At 49.0% G+C, this 25,646-nt stretch overlaps 8 protein-coding genes across 8 annotated transcripts; 4 read left to right on the forward strand and 4 right to left on the reverse strand.

Annotated features, from left to right (window-relative positions):
* Positions 1 to 799: 799 nt before the first annotated feature.
* On the reverse strand, positions 800 to 1,678 carry FPOAC1_004706 (uncharacterized protein; the record flags this gene model as incomplete). Its single annotated transcript, XM_044849247.1, has 1 exon — positions 800 to 1,678. The coding sequence occupies one exon, from the start codon at positions 1,676 to 1,678 to the stop codon at positions 800 to 802; it is 879 nt and encodes a 292-aa protein (XP_044707957.1).
* Positions 1,679 to 3,996: 2,318 nt separating this feature from the next.
* On the forward strand, positions 3,997 to 6,823 carry FPOAC1_004707 (uncharacterized protein; the record flags this gene model as incomplete). Its single annotated transcript, XM_044849248.1, has 2 exons — positions 3,997 to 4,039; positions 4,215 to 6,823. 2 exons carry the CDS (start codon positions 3,997 to 3,999, stop codon positions 6,821 to 6,823), a joined length of 2,652 nt encoding a protein of 883 aa, XP_044707958.1.
* Positions 6,824 to 8,034: 1,211 nt separating this feature from the next.
* FPOAC1_004708 (uncharacterized protein) lies at positions 8,035 to 9,099 on the reverse strand (the record flags this gene model as incomplete). The annotated part of the gene is made up of 1 exon (XM_044849249.1): positions 8,035 to 9,099. One exon carries the CDS (start codon positions 9,097 to 9,099, stop codon positions 8,035 to 8,037), a length of 1,065 nt encoding a protein of 354 aa, XP_044707959.1.
* Positions 9,100 to 10,044: 945 nt separating this feature from the next.
* FPOAC1_004709 (uncharacterized protein) lies at positions 10,045 to 10,461 on the forward strand (the record flags this gene model as incomplete). Its single annotated transcript, XM_044849250.1, has 1 exon — positions 10,045 to 10,461. The coding sequence occupies one exon, from the start codon at positions 10,045 to 10,047 to the stop codon at positions 10,459 to 10,461; it is 417 nt and encodes a 138-aa protein (XP_044707960.1).
* A 3,049-nt stretch (positions 10,462 to 13,510) lies between these two features.
* On the forward strand, positions 13,511 to 18,032 carry FPOAC1_004710 (uncharacterized protein; the record flags this gene model as incomplete). The annotated part of the gene is made up of 2 exons (XM_044849251.1): positions 13,511 to 13,632; positions 15,818 to 18,032. The coding sequence occupies 2 exons, from the start codon at positions 13,511 to 13,513 to the stop codon at positions 18,030 to 18,032; spliced, it is 2,337 nt and encodes a 778-aa protein (XP_044707961.1).
* A 1,082-nt stretch (positions 18,033 to 19,114) lies between these two features.
* Positions 19,115 to 20,734, reverse strand: FPOAC1_004711 (uncharacterized protein; the record flags this gene model as incomplete). Its single annotated transcript, XM_044849252.1, has 2 exons — positions 19,115 to 20,632; positions 20,693 to 20,734. 2 exons carry the CDS (start codon positions 20,732 to 20,734, stop codon positions 19,115 to 19,117), a joined length of 1,560 nt encoding a protein of 519 aa, XP_044707962.1.
* A 938-nt stretch (positions 20,735 to 21,672) lies between these two features.
* Positions 21,673 to 22,501, forward strand: VMA4 (V-ATPase V1 sector subunit E; the record flags this gene model as incomplete). The annotated part of the gene is made up of 3 exons (XM_044849253.1): positions 21,673 to 21,702; positions 21,753 to 22,294; positions 22,351 to 22,501. 3 exons carry the CDS (start codon positions 21,673 to 21,675, stop codon positions 22,499 to 22,501), a joined length of 723 nt encoding a protein of 240 aa, XP_044707963.1.
* A 392-nt stretch (positions 22,502 to 22,893) lies between these two features.
* Positions 22,894 to 24,747, reverse strand: FPOAC1_004713 (uncharacterized protein; the record flags this gene model as incomplete). The annotated part of the gene is made up of 2 exons (XM_044849254.1): positions 22,894 to 23,475; positions 23,527 to 24,747. The coding sequence occupies 2 exons, from the start codon at positions 24,745 to 24,747 to the stop codon at positions 22,894 to 22,896; spliced, it is 1,803 nt and encodes a 600-aa protein (XP_044707964.1).
* Between the last annotated feature and the right edge of the window lie 899 nt (positions 24,748 to 25,646).

A 25,646-nucleotide genomic window follows, 5' to 3' on the forward strand; every position in this document is an offset into this window, starting at 1 on the left:
CCTGTTATCTACCTATGGTCTGTGGTTATTCTATTGTTCAAATGTTGCAATTGCGTCTCACATTCACCGACCTCACATCCACCGCCTTATCGGCCTGACCCGTACACAACCTCCCCACAAAGCCGTCTCGTGCCAAAATCCAGCCGTTTCACTTAGTGAACAAATCCAGGACCCTGCTTGGGAAGACTGACTTCAGCATCGCGATCATGGCCCATCGAATTTGTCAATCAGGCTTCAACATTGGTTAACAGTACTCAATACTTGTTCCGCGATGCCCTCCTGGCCACCTCACGTGTCCTTCAACTTTTCTCGTCCAATCTGAAGGTAACAGCGGAATATTCATTTACATTGTAGGTATAACTACTGGCTTGGCTAGACCGAGGTCGGTCGTGGACCCCCAAGCGCTCGATAACGCTTTAAAGCATACAAAAGATGCGGCCTCATTCATGGATGATGTCGCTTTACTTACACTGTTCGATGAATGAACCGTCTTGTTCTCGTCCTGCGGGTCCTTGAGAGCTCAAATTATTCTCCACTGCCGATTTAAATGGGACAACAACTTCCAGCCCTTGTCGATCTCATTCACAACCGTATTGGCTGGATCATTTGATGCCTCCACTTGTTGGTTACAAACATCACTATCTTAGGTCAGAGGATAATTGAGGATTTTGAGGAAGGAAATCAATTTTACTAATCCACGCTAAATACATTCAGAGACCTCTGTCGAGCGACATCGCTCGATCATCTATAATATACGAATAGGAAATCCTCGGCCAAGTCATGACTGGACATTCTGTGCTTAGGCAGTGTCCAAAATGACAACCTCTGCCTCTGCCTCACCAATACTTTCCACTGCGAGCTTATCTCCAGCGTTGACACCCTCAATAAAGGCGCCGTCGCCTTCGAAGATCTCAGCATCCTCGCGGCCATCCAGACGGATCTTTGCCTTTCCTCCCTTGGTCATGGGAACGTGCACGTAAACCTTTCTCTTGGTCTGCTCAGTAGCGCCTCCTCCGACTGTCCATTCGAACTTGTTGGTTGGCTCAATGATACCTGCCCCCATGACAAAGTCGGCGTGGATGGGAATGGTGTCGGGAATGACAGGCTCGGCAGCCTTCTCCTGTTGGGCAGTTGCATCCTCGCCGCCCTTGAGAGGGCTCAGAATATTGACAAAGCCCTGTCTCTTGGACTCATCGCTGAAGTGACGGGTGTGGTATCGGGGAACCAGGCCGCGCTTCCAGGGGATGGCCCAGATCTGTAGAAAGTGCACAGTGTCGGACTTGTGCTCGTTGAATTCAGAATGGGCGATGCCAGTTCCACCAGTAGTGAATTGAACATCTCCTCGCTTCATGCGGAAGAACTTGTCGGACTGGCCTCCCTCTTTGCCCTTGGTGAGCATTGAGTCTCGGTGTGTGAGTTCTCCTCCAAGGATGTAAGAGAAGATCTCAAAGTCACGGTGAGGGTGTGTGGGGAAACCCGAGTTGGCCTTTACACGATCCTCATTGAGGACGCGGAGAGAACCAAAGTGAGTGAATCTCGGGTCATACCAGTCGGCAAAGGAGAATGAGTGGTATGTGTTAAGCCAGCCATGATCGCTGTGACCCCTGTTGCTGGAACGGTGGGGAGTGATCTTTGCTTGGCGGAGTGATTTGGACATGTTCTTTGCAGCGTTGATCATTTGGCTCTGATGAGCTGTTTCTGTTGTTAATTTTTTGTTTGAGAAGATGTTTGTTGTAAGTTGTTGAAGGTTGTTGATGTAGTTGTTTGCTGGTGAATAGATGATGATGAGGATGGAAACTGCAGCGACAAAAATCGCAATCCAGGGACCGGAACGAAACATATATAGACGAATTCACCGAATTCACGAGAAGATGCCTGGATGCAAATGAATTAAATTTGAAGTTGATTGAAAAACGCTGACAAGATATAGCTAATTGTGTTTTGCCATTGCCCATTAACTTTGTCATCATTGCTCAGCGGATTGGTCAATGATTGACAGTTCCAAATTGTGGGGATGCATGCAAGATTTTAGTTGATTATCTCAGGCTTACAGAGACACGACTAAGAGCCAATCACGTGACTGATCGTCATGAGCTTGTCTGAAATGACAAACTCAATTCAACAAGTGCCCCAAAAAAACGGTTTGACGTTACTCCGTAACTAGTTGGTTGTAAATAAACTCAAAAAGAGACGTTGAATGGGAGACGGCGTGAAAAAAGAGAGGGAAGAAAATATCACACTTCCCGTGAGACCGTTTATGTGTGGCTGGAAGTTTGAACAGTTTTCAGCTGATTGACTAATGGTCTAAGCCAGCCACTACTTCATCCTTTGAAGTAAAGAGAAAATCAGATTGCCCAGCATTGATCTTAACAGGGAAATCTATAATATTTACTTCTTCGCCAATAGAAAACCGTCCCAAAGGACTGGGAGACAGTGTTTCTCGTCTAGCCATCCGTCATGTTGACCTTACCACCATGACGCGGAGGGAACCCAACGCTTTGACAACCAACCTCTTAAAGACTGAGACAGACATATCAAACACCAACGATGGGTACAATCCTGGTTTCTTTCCCAATTTATTTTGTTTTCATGTTGCATGTACCTTGCATGAAGGGGTAAGAGATACAGTAATTACAGCGCGCCCTTGCAGAATATGCTCTATGTGTACAATATTTGAGCTGTCAGTGGGTCGGTGATGCCACTTCAGCTGGTGTAAGCCGAGTTCAGGTTGCATTTGCATGTAGTTCGCATGAGAAGCAGACTTGACAGTTTAAGATGAATTACTATGATCAATTTGATCTAGAAGAAGTTAGTATTTTCATCTTTATCTATTGGTGAAGGTTAGTGTGTTTGTATAAAATTAGATGCCTCACCGCACCTCTGCTGTTGTGTGACTCGTGTTACTACTCCTTACCCGAGTTCTCTCCCTATTCAAGGCACTTAGTCTATCAAGCTCAAACAAAATCTCGGTCAGTCGAATTAATAACAAACGCTAGTACCTGAAACGGTTGACATGACACTTTGAACTCGTAACCGAATCTCCGAACGCTCACCAAAGCCATGAGAGGAAGCTGAGTTGATTGTTTAGGTGAACTCTTGAGGTGGTTGGTAATGTCTCAGACCCCTGTAATCATGAGTGGAAACTTCTAGTCTGGGGTAAGACAGACGTCATTGCCTTCTAATTACTACCTAGGAAGAATGGTGTATCGAGCTTTACAAACCAAGATGGGCATCTGAACACAAGCTTTACAAGATAGAAACAAACCAAGAGTGGTCTATACAGTTAGTGGCCTCGTCCTAGACCAAATTCATATCCATTATTCTCTAAATAAAGGTGTGATTGTGACAACTCAAGCCCTCAGTCATGGTGAGCTTACTCCCGACGGGCCGTATGACTTAAACCCGACTAGGTCTAGCCAAACTTTGCGTTGGCCTTGTTCATTGCCCGTGCAGTGACAACACAGCAGCCGCAAGACATCCATCAGCATCCCATGGAAACCCGACTTTTCTCTCTCTGCCCAACGTTTTCTCCCTTCCCAAACTCTTAAGAACCTCTAGAGACCTCTCTTGACTCTTCATTTGGCATTGGCAGTTTTACTTCAGTTTTTTCTTTTTTTGCTTCTAGTGGTAAGTCAATCTCTTCCCTGTCATCACCTTCCTTGTCGTCTTTAAGACTTCCAGTTTTGGTGGGGCACGGGGGCTGGGAACACTTAGTGCCTTCATGTTACTATCGTTACCAGCCTCTCCAAAGAACCCAGCCTCGTGAAAAGAGTCTTCATAGTCCAACCATATCTCATATTTTCTCTTTAGCCTGCAGCATGCCTTTGCTATTTTCTCTCTAGAATCCTGTTTCGTGCTATCAATTGGTCCTGAGACGAAGAGTGAGTGCGGAGAGTGGGAACAAGTCGGTCTGCATTCTGCAAGCCAAGTTTATACCCTCCCTCCCAATATCAGAACCAAACAGGAAACAAGTCAAGTCAACCTGCCCAAACCAGCATGAACTTCCAAAACTTCAACTTTGACTTTGTGGAAGGACCTCGTATGTGACACTACACCCTCTTTTTTCACTCAAACATTCGCTTTTGGACACCACCACACATCTGCTATACAATCTGCACCTACATCTGCACCTGCATCTACACCCACATTCACACCTTCAACTACTACTACACCCTCATTCATTGTCGGTGTCGCTGACGAACAAACCCACACAGGCCAAGGCCCTCCAAAGAGACAAACTCCTGGCCAGCAATCAATTGACGACGACGACGATCAATCGCAGCCGATCCTTCATCCTTACTATGATCTCAGACAGCGTGTAGGCCGCAACTCAACCAACCCATCAGCGTCACCACCTGGTGCTCTCTTCTTCGCTCCTTCGCCTCCTTCACTACCTCCATCCAAGGTCACAGCGTCATCAGCTGAGATTTACGGCCCAGAGCGACTCTTCGGCTCTGAACTTCCTGGGGGTTTTGCAGCGCCTACACCGCCAACACAAACACACTACACTGCTCCGCCCAGGCCTCGATCTGCTCGCAGTGCTCGAGCTGTACCGCCTGCCGCGCCGCCTGCTTCTGTTGCTATCTCTAGTCCTCCTACCGCTGTTCGTCCTACATCTGTACGCTTCGACGAGGCGCAATTGGCCATGTTCGCCGCCGAGAACTCAGCTCGTATGGCGAGCATCAAGGACGAATTGACAATAGCCGCTGGCAAAGTCACTCCTGGTGTTGACGATACACCTTATATTCAGTATGCTCTCGAAGCACTTACACGAAACCATGGTGGTTCTTCTACCACGCGGTTCCCCTCTGGTTCATCAAATGACTACGAGGATGATTACGCGCAACCAAGACGGTATGCCAACGACGAGATGGGACACCATCAATTGAGACGCCCAGAGCCCGCTTACGTTGAAGATCGTTTACCAGAACCGATCGAAACACGCGCTCCCCAAGAAGAGACCCCCGCCGAGATGTTCCACGCTGCACCAGCGGCTCGTCCCGATGTACGAAGTCCTCCTAAACCACCAACTCCCTCAAGTCATTCTGAGCATGACCAATTCGCCCAGCGGGAGAAGGCTCGTCCTCGATCCATTCCCGTCGACCGGGCGCACCCTCCTCTCACCTTCAAGCCCGCCATCATTCGACCAATCTCCCTGAGTATCCTTACCGTACTATGCTTACTCATGATCGCTGCTCTCATCTTCTGCGCCGTTTACTCGCAGAAGGAATTTGGGTTCACTCCGTATCCCGGAAGTATATACAGTGGCCAATACTTCTTGTTTCGCATCATGCCCCAGATGTTCGCTGCATTTGTCCTCCTTTACGCGCAATCAGTTGTCGCTGCTTCAATGCGAACACTTCCATTCGCGGCCATGGCCGATGCTGAGCCTCGAGCACGATACCTCGCACTTTTCCGAAGACTGCATCCTCTAACGTTCTTGTTACCATCACTGACAGGCCCGTGGCAATTCCAATTCTTCAGTGTTTGCACATGGCTCGCCAACTTTACCATTCCTCTCATGAGCACCGCTTTCTCATGCATCTATCAGGATGGGAGCTGGGTTTGGGCTGCAGTTCAGGGCATCACTTGGACTCTTGTCGCGCTCTATGTCTTGTTACTAGTTGCAACAATCTTATTGATGCTATACTGGTCTAAACGATGGACAGGTCTCATGTGGGATATCCGATCTCTAGGGCATCTTCTTCCTCTACTGAGCCAGAGTAACACTACCAAAAGCTACGAGGGCGTCGATGTGGTTCAAAGAAGCTCCTTATTTCAGGCTCAGCTCCGAGATCGCCATCTTGACAGACTTGGATACTGGCAGATGGATGGTCCACAAGGTGGTATGTGGTACGGCATTGGTTCTGTGGGTGAAGATTCCCAGGGTGACCGCAGTACCTACAAGATTATCCCCAAGAAGGCCAGCTACAACATCTCGCCTGCTTCTTCCAGAGATGATCTAGAGGCCGAGGTCCGCTATGCGCATTATAGGTACTTGCCCATTGCCCTTCGCACTCCTGTCATTCTGGGCTCGGTTGTCTTCATGACACTCTTCATCCTGGCCATTCTTGTGGTCTCTTTCTTGCCACGGACGAGGCTGGACCAAGGCTATTTCCCTCAAGTTCAAGCAAGGCCCAATGGCGGATCTTTCTCTGCGGCCAACTTTCTCTACGCGTTTGTCCCCTCGGTTTTGGGTATGATCATGTTCCTGTTCTTCCAAAGTGTCGACCATGGTCTGCGGGTTCATCAACCTTGGGCGGATCTGTCCAGATCATCTGGCTCAATCGCATCCAAGTCCATCCTTGCTGATTATGCAGCCTGCCTTCCATTCCAATGTACTTGGAACGCTCTTCGCAACGGCCATTGGCGAGTTGCAGTGATGTCCTTCATGGCCACCATCTTCATCTTTATCCCTATCCTTGCTGGTGGCCTTTTCATGGCCCTCACCAACTTCCGTGGCCAAGTCAAAATGTTTCCCAACATGCCTGTCTTTGGGGTCTTACTTGCCTTTTTGTTCCTCTACCTTGGCTGTCTCACCTTGATGCTGCCTCGTCGTCAAGCTCTCCATATTCCCCATCCTGTCAACTGTCTCGCAGAGCTCATCGCCTTGTGCACAGCCGAGGATACAGTTCACGATGAAGCGTTCTTGGCTGTCCGTGACAACGCAGACCTCAAGTCCCGTCTGGGTCTGGACCGTCCCAACCCTCGCGAGCAATCAAGATGGTACTTTGGCGTCGCAGCAGGCCGCGACGAGCGCCGCCTGAGCGTTCGTCCAATGCAAAAGTTTACCGAGAAGATGAGATCAACGAGATCTTTGTAATAACGATCAGATGCACGACTGATATTGTAATGTGTTGTACAGAGGGGTTGACGAGACCGTGTGTTATCTGACGATACGAATTTACCGTGGAAATGAAATTGCGGATTTTGATTTGGGCTTTGGATGCCTGTGGCTTTTGCTGGTTTTGAATACTGTCAGCGTTTTCGTTTACACTCACATGCATTGGTTGCATTACTTTGGCGTTTTGGAAAGAAGGAATGATACTCACACGTTAGATCATGGTTTGTTTATGTATTGACGAGAAGGAATATTTACGACGAAAGGAATGAATTTAATGGAATGCTTCATATGTTGCTGGGGTCTCAAGAATTTCGTCACAGTTTGGATCAAAAAGTTGTGTCTCAGTTACTATTAGACTGTCTGTGTTGTATGTCTGGCGCAATCTAGAACGATTCAATAGGATGAACATCTGACGAGGAGAAACTGTTGAGGTCCTTGATTCAAAACTTTGTTTATTATAATATACGATGCAGGCAGTGAGTGATATGTTTTCGACGTGTACAGTATTTGTTTATCTTCACAGGTAACATCCGCTGGTGGTAGGCTGAGACATTGCCAACCTCAACAAAGCGTTCACTCATATCAGCACTAAGAAGCACATGACAATCATGGCAAAGGACAAGCAGTTTCAGGATGCCATCATTGAACTAATCCAGTAATATATTCAAGCATGTGCAAAGAATTGGGCAGTAAATCGTTAAATTTCCTCTTTGTCTTTCCCTTTTTGGATTTTCCAGGCCAAACAAGGAATGTTCTTTCACGAGAACCTGTATCCCTTCGGTCTGTGCACCTGCACTCCAAGCCTTTGTTCCCAGGTCAAAGACCAGCCATTTTTTGTGACCCGCTCCGATTTTGGCATGCATTGCTTTTGTCCCTTGAGCGAATGCTTTGTAACAAAGGAAAGAATGGGACGGACAGATTGTTCGTCGAGCATTCGCTCAACCTTGAGCTTTTGGGAGTGTTATCCAGGACTCCGTGCTGGCGTGAAACGTAAGAAAAGTCGTTGTGATAGTCATGTTGCGTCTAGTAACGTCGATACGTAAGGTGGAAAGTTCCACTCAATCATAAAAGAGGGTAAGTATGTCGTGGGTAGTCGTTGAGACATTCATAGTTGGTATCATATACAAGAATTTTTGAAGAATGAAAGAATGTGGGGGGGAAACAATGAACAAATCAAGGTAGAATAAGTTTCAGCCTCGACTGCGTCGTCCTAGAATCCGCCCTAGGACATCATTTTGTCGCTTGCGCGGCGATGAAGGGGCAGTTCGCTGGCCTGTTTTGCGCGGGTCACTTCCCGACCGACGATGAAACCAGAACGAACGACCCCCAGATTCAACATCAGAATCATCATCGTACTCAAAGACCGAGTGGGGCTCTGCTTCCGGAGCCTCTTCCGCCTCCGGTGGTGGCGTTGGCGGTAGAGGCCGCATGCAAGGGAGGGACTTCTTTGGGAGAATGACAGAAGCGGGAGGCTGGGAGTTTGTAGAACAAAGACGTTTGGCATGCTGGTGTGAGGCGGTTTCAAAGTAGGAATCACGTTCTGGGGGCGTTGGAAGTTGTGTCTCTTGTGCTGTTGTTGGACGGTTATCCTTTGGTGTAATAGGACGAGGCGAGTCTTGAGAAACAGCAAAGTGTGCAACAAGGGGTGAGTTCTGGAGAGAACGGAAAACGTAAACTTCTTCGTGCGGGCGAGGTGGGCGTTGAGGCTTTTGCATCACATCTCGAGAGCATTGCCATGATGGGACTTGTGGTACAGTTCGAGGTGGCAAAGGGAGTGGTTTTGGGAAAGGGGAATAGGTTGTTGTCGGCTTTCGACCTTGGGTGCGAGCGTTTCCAGAAAGAGGCCACGCCTTGGCGCGGTACTCCTCTGCCTGCTTTTGCCATCTTTGCTGTTGTTGCTTCAGTTCCTGGTGCTTTTGACGTTGCTGTTGTTGGGTGATTGGAATAGAGGCCATATTTTGCTTCCTAGGTTGAAGTTCAAGCTTGGTTGATTTGCTTGGAAGCCAGAAACTGTCCCATAGCTCCGCACCATGGGCATGGTACTGGTAGTCATCATCCAGAGAGACTTCTGAGTCCGTTCGATCATCGATCAGACTGGGCGAAGACCCTTCAGATCCCAAAGACGCCCTGTCATCTGAGAAGCGACTCCGTATATATTGCGATGGGCGTTCCGGTTGCTGAGGGTATGAGTAGTTGGTAATAGGGTAGTACTTGGAAACGAGTTTGAGATCGGCCAGCTTGCTAGAGCGTTCCATGGTGGACCGTTGAAATGGCAAAACGAAATTAACTTGCAACAATATTGGTATCAAAATTAAGAAACCAGGGATGCAGACGGCATGATATACAAATAGATGTGAAAGCAGAACTGTCAAAGAGAGGTTGAAACATGAGCGTGGGTCCACTACACCCACATGAGGCTTTGCATTGCATGTGTTCTAAATCTTGATAAAGCATCCCCCCTTGGTTTGGAGGGGCATTCCTGGGTAGAGGGGCTGCTAAGTCTAGCCATCCCTCTTGTCAGACAACCTCAAGCATTCCGGCACTCACATCTTGTTCAAGGGCTTGAACTAGTCTGGGCTCGGGCCTCGGGGTTTGTTGGTATGCAGCCGCGACTGATCCCTTGCGTCACGTTTTTGGGTGTAGCTTCTATGTCAGACTTGCATTAACGTCAGAAGAAATGACTGCAGATGCATGTATACTTGCTTTTCTGGACTCGTAGTCCATCGGAACAACAAATGCCAAGTCTAAAGAGCACCTCTTCCGACGGGAAAAGGCAATCTCGAAAGACCCGAAATGTTAGATGCCATCATGGAAAGTGGTGGGCTTTGAGAATACCAAAATAGGTCTCCTCCAAAGAAACAAAGGGAAAATATGGACAGAGCTACTCACGGCCCGTACATCTGATTTGTTCATGTAAAACAAGAAAGGACTTCCTTGTATTGATGGTACGGCTCGCTCGTGTCCAGATGACTTCAGCGATTTCGTTGATTCCTTGATCCGAAGCTGCTTAGTGCTATTGCTCAACGCCTGCTGCAATATCCCCTGAACGAACAGGTAAGCTCCCCGATAATAGGGTCCATAGTCCTGAGCCGAGACACGCAGGACTCGTGAGATTTGGTCCCCAGGGAATGTAGCGGATGATACCAGTGATCAGCGACGAGGCTGGTGGTCATGGTCTCTCTCTGTTTTGGTCGGCCGCTATGAACTGGGCCGTTGGATCTTTGTTCAAGACGAGAGCCACACTGTTGCCGAGATTGATGGTCTACATCAAACAGCATAAACCCCGTCTTCTATTTTTGCACGATAACGACAGCAGTGCGCTGGCTTGCCATAATAGGTGTCTGGGTGCTCTGTTCATTCTCTTGATAGGGCAAATCAGGCTCGCATCAGGCATTCAATATGGAGACCAACAAGACCTGGACCAGCTGTATGAAATGGAACACGAGTCGAGCTCGCTGGCACAGTTACGGCCTGTACCGAAACTTGGAGCGAAGAGGCATCCTCCCTGCTTCATTATCGAGTCCTTGGAGTGGAGTTTTGAGACACTTGTCTCCGATAGCTCGGGAAAACGTCTGATGAGAGCTGTTCGAGTCAACACGGTGGACCCTGATCCGTAGCAACGTGTTTCTGGTGGAAGAAGAAAACATCCGATTGAATCTGGACGCATAAGCCGGTGATTCCGCGCGTTCTTCTACTTGAGATGAGAAAAGAAAGAAAAGGTAAGGATCTGGCGATATTAAATGAGAGTATAGAAAAGAAGAAATGGACCAAAGCTTAGACTAGGTACCTGATAGGGTCCATGTTTGTCAGGCTAGTAGTTGCGGTCCCGTCCATGGCTGAAGTCAACTACCAGGTAGGTATAGTATCGGGCATTAGTCAGTATACATCGCCCTGCTTGAGGCTTTTTTCTTTTCTCTCAAAAAACAAAACATCTCCATCCGAAGCTGAGAGGGAGAAAAGGGGAAAGAAACAGAGGAAAAGTGACAGGTCTATCTGCATAGGTGATACAAGGCTTCAGCCCTCAGCCTACCCCCTGACTTCGACATTATGAACCTGTCAGCCTGTCAAGTGTCAAGTCGCAGATCTCTATGATCCAGGAGCTACAGCTGCAGCTGCACTCTGCATTAGTCCTGTTCATGCTGAGCTACTATTGACGCAGGGTCCCATCCGCCTTGGCAAAGCTGCCTATTCTGTGTACCTACCTACCTATAGTACATACGTCCAACAGGCTCTGATGCATATGCATTTTTCTCCCTTCAACAAACAGCATTGCGTTGGGAATTGTTCTGCGGGCGAAAAATTCGACTCCATGACACATGAAAATTTAGTCGAGTGAAACTCTGTCTTTTCACCCTGTGCTACACCAAGCCAGCTGAGAAAGTCAACACTCATTCGCGTCTTCTAGGGTAGCACCAAGAACGACCACAGTAATCGACAAATCCCTTGCTCATTCATTGAAACCGAAGGCGGCTAGCACCAAAGCTCCCGATAGCTTCAGGCTTTGGTGATCCCTTCCTTCGACAGTTTAGGCAACGCATGTCTCAAAAAAGGTCTTGGGTCAAATCATCAGCCAACCGCTGGGACTCTGCCGGAGCTCAAACTGTTCGATCACAGGCCTTTCCCGATCGAAGATCGGCGATCAGGGCTTTCTGTGCTCTTTCTTCTATGCTGGCATCAGTCGTGACGTCAAATATCTGGCAGCTCCTTGGTAGGAGGAATGGCCATGGTGCTCAACGGGGGGGGGCGCCTTGTGGTTCTCACCTGCGGCTTGCGTGAGCTGCATAGTTTCGATCGGACAAGTGCTCGATCGAAAATATTCCTGCCACTATCCAGCTGAAATACGGAGGGAAAAGTGTGCCTGCATGTTAGCTGCATACTGATGCAAACCATGCATATTGTTGAGATTGAGATGGGCGAGAGATACCAGGAAAGCCATGAGTTGACCGCTTTCTTTCGTGCATGAACCCATCATATGGATAGTCAGCCTCTCGGGGTCTTTGTGATTAGGGGACGTTGAAATCAATCCTGACAGGTACAAGGTTGTCGATCGTCAAGCCCAAGGACATGCTGAGCGTTATCCCAGTCCCTGCCCCTGGGCCAACTCCTCACATTAGTTCCTGGTAATTCGATTCATTATACAGCAGTCTGTTTGCTTGTCTGCCAGGAAAACATCTCAACGATCTCGATGCGCCGACGTGAAGCCTTGGAGGCGTCCAGTGAGATCGCTGCGATGGTGCCTTTAGTTCAATAGCGGCACAGGATATCTCAGGAACATGTTTTCTTGAGTAGGGATGCATTTCATGCGGTGGTTGCAACCACCATGGGATTCTGCTCGATCGCTCGATCACCCAAGACACTATGTGCTTCGCAAGAGGTCTGTATTATAATAAGAACCGATGGGCTCATTAAACTTGTGGTCTCCTTCATATCTCACGGGCTAAAATGTTCCCTTAATCGAGACGAAATGGGAGACTGTCGTATCCTTTACTTCTATGATTGCCATCCATCCTAGAAGACGTTCACGAACTACGAAAAACTGAGCGGCGCCATTTGCACGAGTTCATTCCAATTCTCTACCCGACAACCTACCCGAAAGAATCACACAACGCCAGAAGGGGGTTTCAGTAAGACACGGCTATTGAGATTCAAGCCAACAACATCTTCCGAATCATTCGAGAGGCGAGGGCAAGCATTTAGACAATGGAGTGCGTTTTGCCGAGAAGTTACCCTACAGAACGACTGCATATCAGCTCAATGGATGTCTCAGGCGGAAGAGAAAGCCAAGTTCCGACTCGAGGGATATGATGGTACCAACTCGGAGAGTCTCCAAAAATATACATCCCGTTTGATTCGCTGCGTTTCCAATACTCGAAGAGTTCTCTTCCAACCACTAGAGAACAGAAAAAAAGAACCTTTGAAAGAATCATGAGCTCTCAGCAATTTGCGACACGTTCGAATGACCCCCAATTCAAACGTAGAGCTATGCCGAATCGAGATTAGAGAGACAATTGAGAGACGTCGGTATTGAATTTGGAGCCGACATTGAACCTTGTTGACAATGGCTGGCTGTATGCGGATCATACGACATCATTTCCAGATCGAAGCCCTCTGGCTACTATGTAATGCCCAGGTTCAGCTTCAAATTCGACACCTCATCAAGGAACAAGACTCTGATTGGAAGTTGAGGACCCTGATTACGGGGCGTGCCGTCCATGGTTCCCGTTCTTCCAGACTCTATCTGGGTTAGACCAATTCGATCAATGAAGATGTTTCTCGAGGCTACGCTATTACTTTTGTCTTATCCCAGTAATTAAGAATTTCACTGACAGTCAGATCGCATAGCTACATTCCCAAGTTCCATCCAGGTTGGATTCTACCACTGACGTTGTTCGCAAACCTAAAACCGGCGGTAAGGCTCGAAACAGAATACGATATGCAGCCATGGGAAACGTGGCAGACAACCGTTGTTCCGCTTAACGCCATGACGCAGTGTTACACCCGGACCCATTTCAGTTTCCTAATCCGCCCCAGTCAACCAGCTGCTCGGTGCAGTCCAGTGGAGAATCGAAGCGATCTCCGAAGTTGCGAAGCGAAGGTATCTGTACAGAAGACAGAGTTAGGCGAAAGCCAGGGGATTAAGCTGGATCAAGACCCGATATCCGGTAAATGATTACGGCGGTGATATCGAAACAAGATGTCCTCAAGGGTTGGGCTTCATGGACCCAGTGGTCACTGGTTTGCGAAAATACTGACAGTAAGCTCAAGGCCAATGATACCATCCGCCTTACGTATATTGCCCAAGGTTCAACCCAGCGCAGTGTTGGGCCCTTGCACATATGCACCGGAGCCCGCTTCAGCACTGAACTTTCAAGGAGCCAGCATAAAGTTTAAGATATAGAAATTAAGTACTATGTAACTTGAGAGGGTGTAAGCCCCCTCTGGCGGACAAGTCTTTGGGCATTGATGGGCCAGCCGCCCACCGCCTCGTCGAATTTTCCAACATCTGTGACAACTCTGTAAGAGAGATTCATGCCCCCCAGTCTTACCCATAAAATCACCGCTATTTGTCATGCGACAACTGTCAAGGTGATAATAAGGCAAAAAGCATAGTATCTGCCTACTGGGCAAGTGGAATGAGCCGAGATCAGACGAGTCGAGGTGAGACATTGGTGCCCTGAATGTTACCGGTCCCATGTTAAAGTCAGTGAAAAGAACGATCAACGGGTCAAACGCCAGTTCCGAGACAATGCCTGGCAAAACGTAGTTTATGGGATGATTTCGAGGTCTCGGTAAAGGTTTCTTAAAGATTGATTTCGCATACTATCTTTTTGTGTCGTACGGAGTACTGTCTAGTATCTTGCGACACATTTGGAAATACATTCATCAATTTTCAGCACAATATCATAATCCCGTGGTCCTATAACCCGTATGCATGCAAGATAGATGATGAGTTAATGGAGGTACAAAGACACTCGGCTACAATTGCTTCCACAATCTAGGTACCTGTTAATTCGACCAGATGTCATATTTACAAAGGATAGGTACTACTGAAGTCAAGACTTTGCAGTCTAATATCTATACTGACATAATATGAAGACCCTCGATCCTGGTCTAGCCGTGCCTTAAGCAAGCTGGCAGTATTGGTTGCATTAGCTAGGTACCTACTGAGTTAGTTGCTTGTTAGTTTGCAAACACTTTCAATGACATGGCCAAGTCGAAAACCTGGCGCAGTTAATTAAGTCGTTTGACTAGTAGTAATCGAGGCACGGCGGTGCAAGTCTGATCGAGGGAGGAGCGGTCCAGCTGGTGCAGCTTCCTTCAATTTAGTCCGCTACGTCAGTGCGCTCTTTCTTCTTCTCCCTCCCCTTCCAACTATTCAAACTTCTTCCATTCACTATCTCGTTACCACACTTCGAACGATGTTATCTCTGCACATGCGTGGATAAAAAACAACTTCAGCGAGACGCCATTGGCCTGTAAGAGGGCATGTCGGCATTGTATCGTGCTGCCCTTGCTTCCTTCATCTTTCCCAGCCGCTCGATTTACTTAGCTCTTGCGGGCTCCGAGTTGCGCATGACAGCCTCGACATAAACCTTTGGGTCATCGCACGCCGATTGCGAATACCGAGCCGGAATCAGATTCGCTGGACGAACAAAAGCTTTCATGTTCCATAGGGATTCCTAGTCAGCACAAGCGATAAGTAACCACGGCCACACGCGCGCAGACAGGCGAGCAAACTCGACGTGCCGTGGCTTTTGCGCCAGGATTATACCTACAACATATGCGACTGCGCGCATTCAAGTCGCGTCGCCTTTACAAAATCAGCGACACGAAGCAATTGGTTCCTTCAGCCAAAGTTTGACCACCAAGTATCCTCGAATTTTACGCACCGCGTGCGCGTGCATTGTGCCTGCAGTCTCAAGTTTCTTTCTTGTTAGTGGCCCATTTCCCTAAAAGGGCCTCTGGGCTTTGTCTAGCCTTGGCCTGGTAGACGGCCACAGCAGCTCCTAGCACCAACCCCCCAAATTTCCAGCTTTAGGCCCAGCTTTGGGTTCCCTGCCACCAGCTTTTTTTTGACATCACCAGCCGATGCCCATCTTCTTAGGCCCTCACTGAGACTCACCACCCGACCTGATTCTTCCCACCTTAACCTCGCTCGTCTCAACATTCCAGTCGGGCAATTACACTCTCGGCCCTGTTTCGAGTGGACTCAGACCCAGACCTAGATCAGACTGAGACTTGGTTGACCTTCCCGAGACCATTTCGCAATTATTCTCAGTTTGAGTTGGGCTGCCCTGCTGTGATCTGCTCACCGGTTGGCAATTCGAAAAAGAACCCGACTTTGTACAACGCATCAAGAGCTTCCCCCACTCCACCACCACCACCCTCCACCGCAACGCAACACACCACCAGCGCCCGCTGGTGATCCATCAACTTGTCGAACTTTCATAACCCAATTCCTCGCCCCTTCAGCGCCGCAGAAGTGACTAGAATACGCTCATCCTCTGCTTCTTACGACCGTCACGACCTTAACGCGCCCACGACCCCTGCCCAACACCAGCAACGCCAGCACTCAAGAATTCCTAGCTCCAGCTCACGGCCACTGTTCAATCAGATCCAGGATCCTATTGAGCGACTCTCTACGCCCCGAAGTCTTCGTCGAACCCCAAAGTTTGACGCACCTCCGAGTCCAGCTCCCGAGCCTCGTAAATTTCACCGCCGAGCCGCATCCCTTGGTTTTGAACCCAGGAGGACCGTCGCGCCCGTTGACGATTTACCGGAAAGTCATCCCACTGTATTGGGACTTGTTCCCGTTCGCTCAGCGCAGCCTCAAGCTCCTCGACCCCGCCGGCGGCTTTCACAAGACTTAACCGAGGACCCTGACGAGGTCTCTTCCGAACATCCCCCGTCCCCTCCGAGACGAGCTCTCTCTGTGCCTGCACATTACCCAGATCCGCACCCTGTACTTAAGATCTCCAAGCATACCCACAGCGCCATCCTCTTTGCACTCGAGGAGGCGCTGCGCAACCCCAATCCTTTCACCCCAGATCTTGAAGAGGAATCTGCAAGCATGGCCGACCTCATGGCTTCTGGAGGTATACCTCCACCCTCCAACGGCAAGCCTGCCCCTCCGTTCCGCCCAGGCTCAGCTCCTGGCCAATCGGGCTCGCCCTCCGGAATTAGAGGTCCGAGAATGATCATGCAGGAACGTGCAGCTCGTGAAGCTCGACAACGCGCAGAGGCCGAGGCGCAACAGCGCGAGAGAGCCGAGCAAGAGGCGCGCATTTTGGAGCAAGCTCGCAGAGCAGAAGAACAGCGTAGATCTGCTTCTGGCATTGCTGGTGGGCAGGGTACTGACACGGAAGCGCGTCAATCCATGAACCCCCAGCGACAGGCGCAAACTGCACCTGATAATACATCAGCTCGTCCTCGAGCAAACACTACCGGACAAGCACCACAAAATCGAACCAATCGATCTGGTACCACCAACCAACCACCCCCTCAAACGTTTACTGGCTCAGCACCAGGAACACAACCTAACTTTGCTGCTCAAGGTGCGGAGAGTGGTAACCAAGGAGGCACCAGTGGTTCGAAACCACGCAACTCCTTTCCTCATGCCTTTGAGCGCTGGGAGACGTTATCTGCCCATTGGGAGGGTCTTACCAGCTACTGGATCCGTAAGCTCGAGCAAAACAAGGATGAGATGAATCGGGATCCTCTGAACCAGCAACTGGCCCGCCAGGTCACAGATCTGTCGGCTGCTGGTGCCAACCTGTTTCATGCTGTCGTTGAGCTTCAGCGTCTCCGTGCAAGTTCTGAACGAAAGTTCCAACGCTGGTTCTTCGAAACACGTGCGGAACTAGAGCGCGCACAAGAAGTAAACGCTATGCTGGAAGCTGCTTTGGACCAGGAGCGTCAAGGCCGAGCTAATGCCATCCGAGACGCTGTCGAAAACGAGCGTGGAACTTCAAAGGCGCAGAAGCAGCTTGCTGAGATGCGCAAGGAGCTGTCCATATCCAAAGAAGAGGCACGCCGAGCATGGGAGGAACTCGGACGACGCGAGCAGGAGGAGCGTGACAGAACATTGTCTCTTCAATCAGGGCAACCTACCATTGTTGGAGGAGTTCAGGTTGTTCCAATGACTCAAGGCGGACCCAGACATCACAGCAGTCGAGCTCAAGGGGCTTACCAAACTGAATATGGATCTGGCTACCCACCTGAAGCAACATTGTCTCCCCAGCATCAACCTCCCGCGGCCAGTGCTGGCAATCAATACCGCCAGCAAGGACTTCAAGCACCAATGTCTGAGGGTGGTTACAGCGAAGGTGAGTACGTGATCGATGCAAATGGCAACTTCTTGTTGGATGCCCAAGGAAATAAGATTCCCTTCGCTGCACCACCTTCCACTTACTCTGGTTCTGATGCTGAAGCAGAAGAGTATGCAACACCTGCCACCACCGTGCCACCAAGCGGTAAGCAAGATTCCCCCTCAACTTCTACTGGAGGGGGAAGTGGTGGCAATGGTGGCCAGTGGACTGGCACACACTCGGAGCCCCAGGATTATACTGGTCAAGGGTATGGTACTCCTGGTTGGGAAACAGTCCCTCGCCATCACCATCCTACCCGGCTGAGCGATGTCATGGAAGAGGAGGATGAACGCAGCCGAGCCAGCACGAGCCGTGTTTAGGACCCAACGAGCTCGTTTTGAAAGCCGACGTATATACTGTTCTGTTCCCAGTCACTAATCTAATTCCACCCTAATAGCGCACACATTCGAAGCACAAGCGAGTACCTAGCAATTGCCCCTTGCGAAACCAAGAAGACGACGGACCACATAAGAGTTGCTAGTTACGGGTTCTTCTGTCATGCCATATCGGATTACTAGCAGCATTTCTCCACCACGCCAATGGGTGCACTGTTCCCGGTCTAGAACCTAGACATTCGACTGGAGGAGTTTCATAGACTAAGCCTGCATTTAGAGGGTTCATCATGTTCTAATTGCGATCCCGTCTTCGGTCTCATCTATTCAGAAATACCCCTTCATGGATCAACCTAATCATGTTACTGTTTGCGAATTCGTTCAACTGGGCAATACGGCAAACTTGTTAGTACGCAAGTTTGTTCATGTTTATTTCATTATGTATTTTACTAAGGAGAGTTTTGGGACACTGCAACGAGAAACACAAAAGCAGCATGCCATGGACGCGAGGGTCTCATCACAGAAATCTCACTTTTTACCTCGCGGCACATAATCTGTTCAGTACGAGTTTTTGGAGTTCGCGTCTACCTGCATGCATGGCTACATAGCTAAAACAAGAAAGAAAAGGGGAAGCGGAGTTGACGGTTTTGGAGTACGGAACGGAGGTATTTTGGAGTTAATGTAGTCGCTGTTTTTCTCACTCATGTGTATAACTGCAAGTGCCTGGCCACCTAATATTCGCCAGACGGGTTCACAGGTCAGGTTTACGAGAATTAGAGTACAGAGTTAATGGAAAATTTCTATGCATGGACAAAACATATGACCCAAAACGTCTACTCTTTCTTCAATGACGCAAGCATGATACTTTGAAGAGTTTGTACAATCCATTACCATTCAGAAACGTGTATATATATATGAACATTACAGAATACTGTTTGCAACCCGTGGGTCCTGTTGCATGAATAATAACCAAGAGCAGACGTAAAGAAACTCTACACAAGAAAACGCCTGTCGTTCGCCTCCTTCCCCTATTACGACTCCGAAATGCGAGTTGAGGAAATATCCTGTGCTCATACACCTGCATCGCCTCTTGCTTCCGAACCCCCTGGTTGTGATGTGGTGCCCCAAGGGAAGCCGTCACTAGTACTAGCTTGTGACGGTTGCCGGCTTGTGTTTCTGAACCAGCTGAGTGAGAGGATATTGTTAAGTGTGCCTGTCTCCGTGGAGCTTCTATTTCTCTGGTGCTTACGAGCAACAAGGCCTGGGAAACCTGTGCTCTTCCGCCGTCTTCGAGTCTGTCTTCGAGGGGTAGATTCGGTGCTGGGACCCGACTCTTCTCCACCCGGGCCACCTGTGAGAGATCTCTTTGTCGGTAACAAGGGTGATGACTCTGTGTGACGGGGAAGTGTGCTAGACCGCCGCCTGCTGCCCGGGGTGGTGGGCTCATCCCTATCCTCTAACTCGCCCCAGATCTCTGCTCGCTCAGCCCACCGTGGGGTTCTCTTGCGAGAAGGAACCAATGGTGTTTCATCAATCGCGGGCGGGAACGTTTGATATGTATGCGGAATCGAATCCTCTTCGGCGGCGGCATTATCTGAGCCGAGAAGAGATTCCTCCTCCTCAGTATCTTCCACAAGCCCAAGACCGGGTGCAAGAGATGATTGGCCAACGCCAGGGGTATGCTGCTCGTCGCTTAATCGCCATGACAACGCCAACACTCCAGACAGCAAAATAACTGTTCCCAAAGCGATGAGGCATGCCCTCAATGGCGATATTAGGCTTGTCTGGTTGAAGTATATCAAGCCATCTAAAATGGCAATGATATTGTAGACGCAGAAGACCAAAGGATAAAGAACAGACGTGGAAACCAGCTTGAGCCCCCGGTGTAAGTAATAGAGTTGGCAGAGTGCCAAAGTAACAAGCGCCATAACGATTGCCCATGATTGCCAGTGCACGAACTGGTTACGTCCTGCAACGGTCTTGATGACTAGCTCCACGGAAGACTTAGCAAATAGAAGGGCATGGGCAGAGAGATCTCCGCTGATGACGCCGTATGTAATGCCTCGGGCTAGTCGGAACCGGGCATCGTGAGATAGGCTCGACATGTTGTTGATCAGATCGACAGCAATTGCCAGCGTGAGAACGAAAAGCGCTTGTAGAATCATCCAGATGATGTATGGCCTCCTCGCCATGAGCTCTAGAAGCTCATTCAAGTCATGCGCCGGTGAAGGTATGGCTCCAAATATCGCGATCAGTACAGCGCCTGTTGTTACAAGAAGAGTGCCGGAGAAAGACCATCTTGTGAAAGGCTCGCTTAGGATTAATGATGCGCATATCGAGTTGAAAACAAGGCCAGCGGCCTGCAAAGTCGAAAGGACAGGTAGTGGAAGCGTCGAAATCTGAATACTACTTCCTAAAAGGTTCGCAACGATAAACATTCCCATGCCGATCTGCCATCTCCTCCTTCGGTAAGGTGGTCTTCGAACATCGTGAGGGCCTTTTTCATCTTCGAGTATATGCGACTTCCGTTGTAAGGTAAGACCTAGACTTTGGACACTTGTTGACAATAGCCCAACGATAATTCCAAGCTATAGTAGATTGGATTAGCACCATTATTCGTTGCAGAAGTGCTGTACGCGACGACGTACAGCTATGGTTCCTCCAGAAGAGATGCCGCCAAGCAACCCCATTGCGCCTTTGCCAGGCCCGGGGTCATCTGGCAAGGAAGAGTTGAAACGGATTGTTGAGGCGTCGCATAGGCAATGCCCTCGTTATAGTGGTCGCTTCGTGTTACTAAAACAATAAATGTTGTAATCGATTCGATACGGTCAAGAGGAATGGCTAGTCAAAGCGCCAATGGTAGGTAACAAGAGAGGCTGTCGAGGCTGTCGCTGGCCGAGTCTATGTACCGTTTGGTGACAGTGCCTGAATAATAAGAAGGGTCAAGCGATGTTGGAAGAGAAAGAGATGTTTGTTTCGATGTGATTTGTCTTGCTTTCAAACTAATCAATAGTTGAGAAAGTCGGAGGCGGACAAGCTCGAGTCGTGCGTGGGACACCTGACGTGAGTAGAGAGGCATGTAGCGCCGACACGAGACTAGTCGTCTAGCCACAGTGGCAGTGCGGTTACATAATGCATGTTCATGCCCAGGCGGGATAAAGGTAATCAGCGCTGAAGAAGAGTCTTTATGTTGTATCAGTTCGTTATGATACCTAACTACACTGAGATACTTACGAACAGAAACCAACCTCATCTACCACTGTTTAAATTACGAAACCAATTCTAATGTCGATGTCAGCCCGTGACGTTGAATCTTGCTGGGCGAATGACTGTATACTAGGTACTCTAAACTAAACTGTGGGGAGTAACTGTGGCTTAACCCCTCCCCCAAAGCTCGGGTTCCCTGCTGGAACAGTAAGATACAGCTAGGACGGAGCTGGTAGGCTGGTCTTAGGCGACTGGCGTCACATCACAGCTACCAACTCCATCATAATCCATCCTCGACCTCACCACCAAAGAGGTCATCACTACTAGTCTTTCATCACCAAATCCTCAACCCTGAAAAGGTCTGAACTCCTTCACACTTCGAATAAACAAACCTCTTATACTCCGAATAAAGCTGCCCACCATGTCGCAACACGCTCTATCCGACCAGCAGGTACGCATTACCCGTGCTCAAACGACGCAATCCGTCGTCCATCTCATCAGTCTCGTCTTCTAACGCGCGATGCCCCAAAACAGGTCAACAATGAGCTCAGCAAGATGACTGCGTTCATCAAGCAGGAAGCTATGGAGAAAGCCCGCGAGATCGAGATCAAGGCCAATGAGGAGTTCGAGATTGAGAAGTCCAAGCTTGTCCGCCAGGAGACAGACGCCATCGATAGCCAGTACGAGAAGAAGTTCAAGCAGGCCACCATGTCCCAACAGATCACCCGCTCTACCGTTTCCAACAAGACGCGACTCAAGGTTCTCGGCGCCCGCCAGGAGATGCTTGATAACATTTTCGAGGAGGCTCAGAAGAAGCTCGCCGAGGGTGCCAAGGATAAGGCCAAGTACCAAAAGGCCCTCAAGGGTCTCTTGCTCGAGGGTTTCTATGCTCTTAACGAGCCTGAGCTTCAAGTTCGTGCGCGTAGAAAGGACTACGATGTAGTCAAGAAGGCTATTGAGGAGGCCGCCAAGGACTTCAAGAAGGAGCTCGGAAAGGACATTACGGCAAAGATTCAGGAGGATGATCCTCTTCCTGAGGGAATGTATGTGATGCGCTTCTCAGGTTGATACATGCGGATAGTAGCTAACAAAGAAACAGTGCCGGTGGAGTGTTTATCATTAGCGGAAGCGGAAAGATCGACATCGACAACACCTTCGAGGCCAGATTGAAGTTGCTGGAGGAGTCCGCTGCGCCTGCTGTGCGAGAGGCTCTATTCGGCAAGAACCCCAACCGCAAGTTCAACGACTAAGCTCTCTCAACCGCCAGATATGTGCGGGTGCCTCTGCCTGTCTATACTTCAGCCGGCTTCGATGGGCGCATGGCTGAAGAGGCTTTTGAACTACCTACGACCCGTAGTGTTGATCAGTCTGCGCTTCGTAGTTTAGAGACTGTGTATCGCGTGTTTAACCTGTTTTGATTGATTTGGAACTTGGCCCATGGTAGAATTGATTACATTCCAATGACTCGTTTATTGTTAAACTACATCTAGTGAACATTGCATGCTCAATATCTGGACGTCTGGACCTATTGGCCCCCTTGTCCTCACTTCTACTCCACATTGATGGTGTCTGGCTTACGATTCTCTTTCAAGCCCGTTGTTCCTGATGTTGACTACTTTAGCGCCTGTACTGAGGTAGTCCCTTAGGTCTTGCGCAGGAAGTTTTTCATGTAGCTCTGTTGTTCGGGAAGAAAATGATCTTGATTTTGGCTTGGAAGGTCAAATATGCTCTTCTTGGCCTTCCGGCGAGTGCGAACAGAGTGTGCCAGTCGCTGCTGTACCCATTCTATCACACTCTTTGCTTCCGTGCGAGCAAGCTTCATCCCTGCGTCATTGATCTTTCGCCAGATCTCTCGTAGCTTTCCTGCGAGCTCGTCGATGTCGATATTGAATTGTTTCTCATATTCCGGATCATCAGATGGTATGAAAGAACCGTCATCTACTGAGATGTTAAGGAGTAGAATGTTGGCTTGCAATTCAGTAAAGTCTGTTTTAGGCCCGACAGTGAAGTCACTGTGGTCTAGTCTCTTGATGATTCCACGGATAGTCACTGTATTATCAGGATGAAAGCGGGCCAAAGCTGGATCATCGAACAAGAACACCACAGCCAGTCGTCGTCTCATTTCATGGGCCCTCGTCTTACTGACGGGCAGACATGCTAGAGCATTCGTCCGGACACATTGTGCCTTGACCAAGGTATGTAATAGTGTGCAGGTTTCGAGACACTATTTAAATATCAGTGATTGTTTCCTGTGGGATTTCAGAGCGCGACTCACGAATGCGTCCCAACTGGGCTGAGGAATGGCTTCCAAGAGAGTGCCAATAGTAACCTCGTAGGTAGTCAGGAGATTGATGTCGTAGATCAAAAACTTATCCATCGACATACGCAGCAGCGCCTGTGATGCGTAAACAACAGAGTCTTCGGACATGTACGGTGATACAGCTGTCAGGAGTGATAGGAAGGAGCTCAGAGGTGACCAGTCGCGTCCTTCATAAGGCTCAACGCTGGGTTTTGATATGTCTAATTCCGAGTCACACTGCCCGAGCTCAGGGGAGGCGCCAAAACGATACAGCAGCTCTTCTAGTCGCTGCGGCGTGATACGTGGTTCGATAAGATCTGTGCAATTACTGAGCAGGTTGCAATATTCTTGCCTGACAAGAGATGATTTTTGGGCACATATGTCGTTCAAGATCCAATCGAACAGCTCTTCTGGTAAACCTCCTTTCAGCTGGAGCAGAGTGAGTGGCACACCAGATGCAAGATGCTGTTCGCGAGTTTTGTGATCGCCCTGGGTTAACAACCTCCAGTGACCCTTGTTTAACTTCTTCGGGGCAGGACTGGGAGGAGGCATGGTGTAGTCTTTAGAGAAGAAGCAATACCGGAGTTCCGACTGGCCAGTTTCTGATCTTTTCACTGCTCGCATAACTTTCTGTGCATCTTGACCTGTGTTGTTCTTGACAATACCCTCCATGACATCATGTGATGTCTCGTCTATCGTCATTTGTGCATCTGCTTGGTTGACAAAATTTGAGAAAGCTTTTGCTCTCATCGAGCTTGCTGTAATAGCATCGTCCTGGCGAGCATCCTTGGCTAACGCTTTCAGGTCGAATTTGTGCTTGGATATTATGGTTAACGGAGAGGTATGAAACTCGACAGCAGTTCTCTTTGCTTTCGGCGTGGCAAATAGGTTGCGGGCAGGAGACTGGGTTGCCTTTGCTGGTCGCCCTCGTCCGATGATGGTAGATAGATCTTCGAGCGAGTCGTCGGAAGAAGATCCGAAGTCGTCCTCATCATCTGAGGCTTGAATCACACGGTTTGGGGCTGGCGATGCTGTCTTTTTCACGGGGGTAGTCGCCTTTTGTTCCAGCGGATATGAATGTGTTGGCGGAGAAGATGGCGGATCTGGTGTTGAGGATTTGGTGGCCTTTGGTGTTTGAGATCTTGCCATGGGCTTGAAGAAGCTCATGATATTACCATTTTTGCTATTCTGAGACATGATGGGTCTTGTCTGTTTGACAAAAGGTGCAACCGCCAATAATTAGATAAATGCCATGAGTCTTTAATCTAATCAGATTCAGCAGTAGTAGAGTTTATGAAGTAGTCATAATGGAGCTGGCATGCCATCGCGTTAATTGGTTTGGATTTAGACGCGTTTTGGTGGTACCTAAAGAGTGATCATGTGTGGCTAAAGTGGCTGTCAACTTCCGAGCGCTGAATAAGAGACTCTGAGTGTTCCATGCTTGTCGACATTCACGTGAACAGAAACATTGGCAGCTATGTATGTACGCATTGCACAGTGATCCAAATCGTAGTTGTCCAAAGGTCCAAAGATAGCTGAGCAAGACGCTGGTTGGTTTACTGATAGACACTCTCACCCTACAGCGACTCAAACATCCCTGACTGTGGCGCAGTAACTAAAGAATGGAATGAGTCTTGGTTCTTGGTCGATGGCCCCTTTTCTCGAAACACGAATTTCCAGAAGAATCCCCATCTTGGTTGGTCGTGGTATTGTAGCCGACAGCATTGACCAGGTCTTTATCACGATACAAACGTACCAGGTAATGTTGTTGTTTTTAGCTCAGAGGTTCGTGCCCAAGATACGCGGCGTCCATGGGGGCGAACCAATACCAAACCCAGTGAAGCCTCACTGTATGTAGACTACCTAATTAATCTATCGTTGACGCATGCGCGTTTCGTGGTTAAGGAAAAGGGGGTTATGTGTTTTACTGCCAAATCTGCTGAGGAGACAATGCATGGAAGGGAGGATCGTCGGTTCATTCCAGCATCTTATTCCTGGATTGCTGCACAAATCATGGCGCAGTACAGAGTGTCTATGGGTATTAAAGGCTCGTACATCACCAAAATTGGGTTTGAATCCTTGTATTTGGTATGCGA

Source organism: Fusarium poae, chromosome 2, assembly GCF_019609905.1.
Source record: "Fusarium poae strain DAOMC 252244 chromosome 2, whole genome shotgun sequence".
Classification (NCBI taxonomy): Eukaryota; Fungi; Ascomycota; class Sordariomycetes; order Hypocreales; family Nectriaceae; genus Fusarium; species Fusarium poae.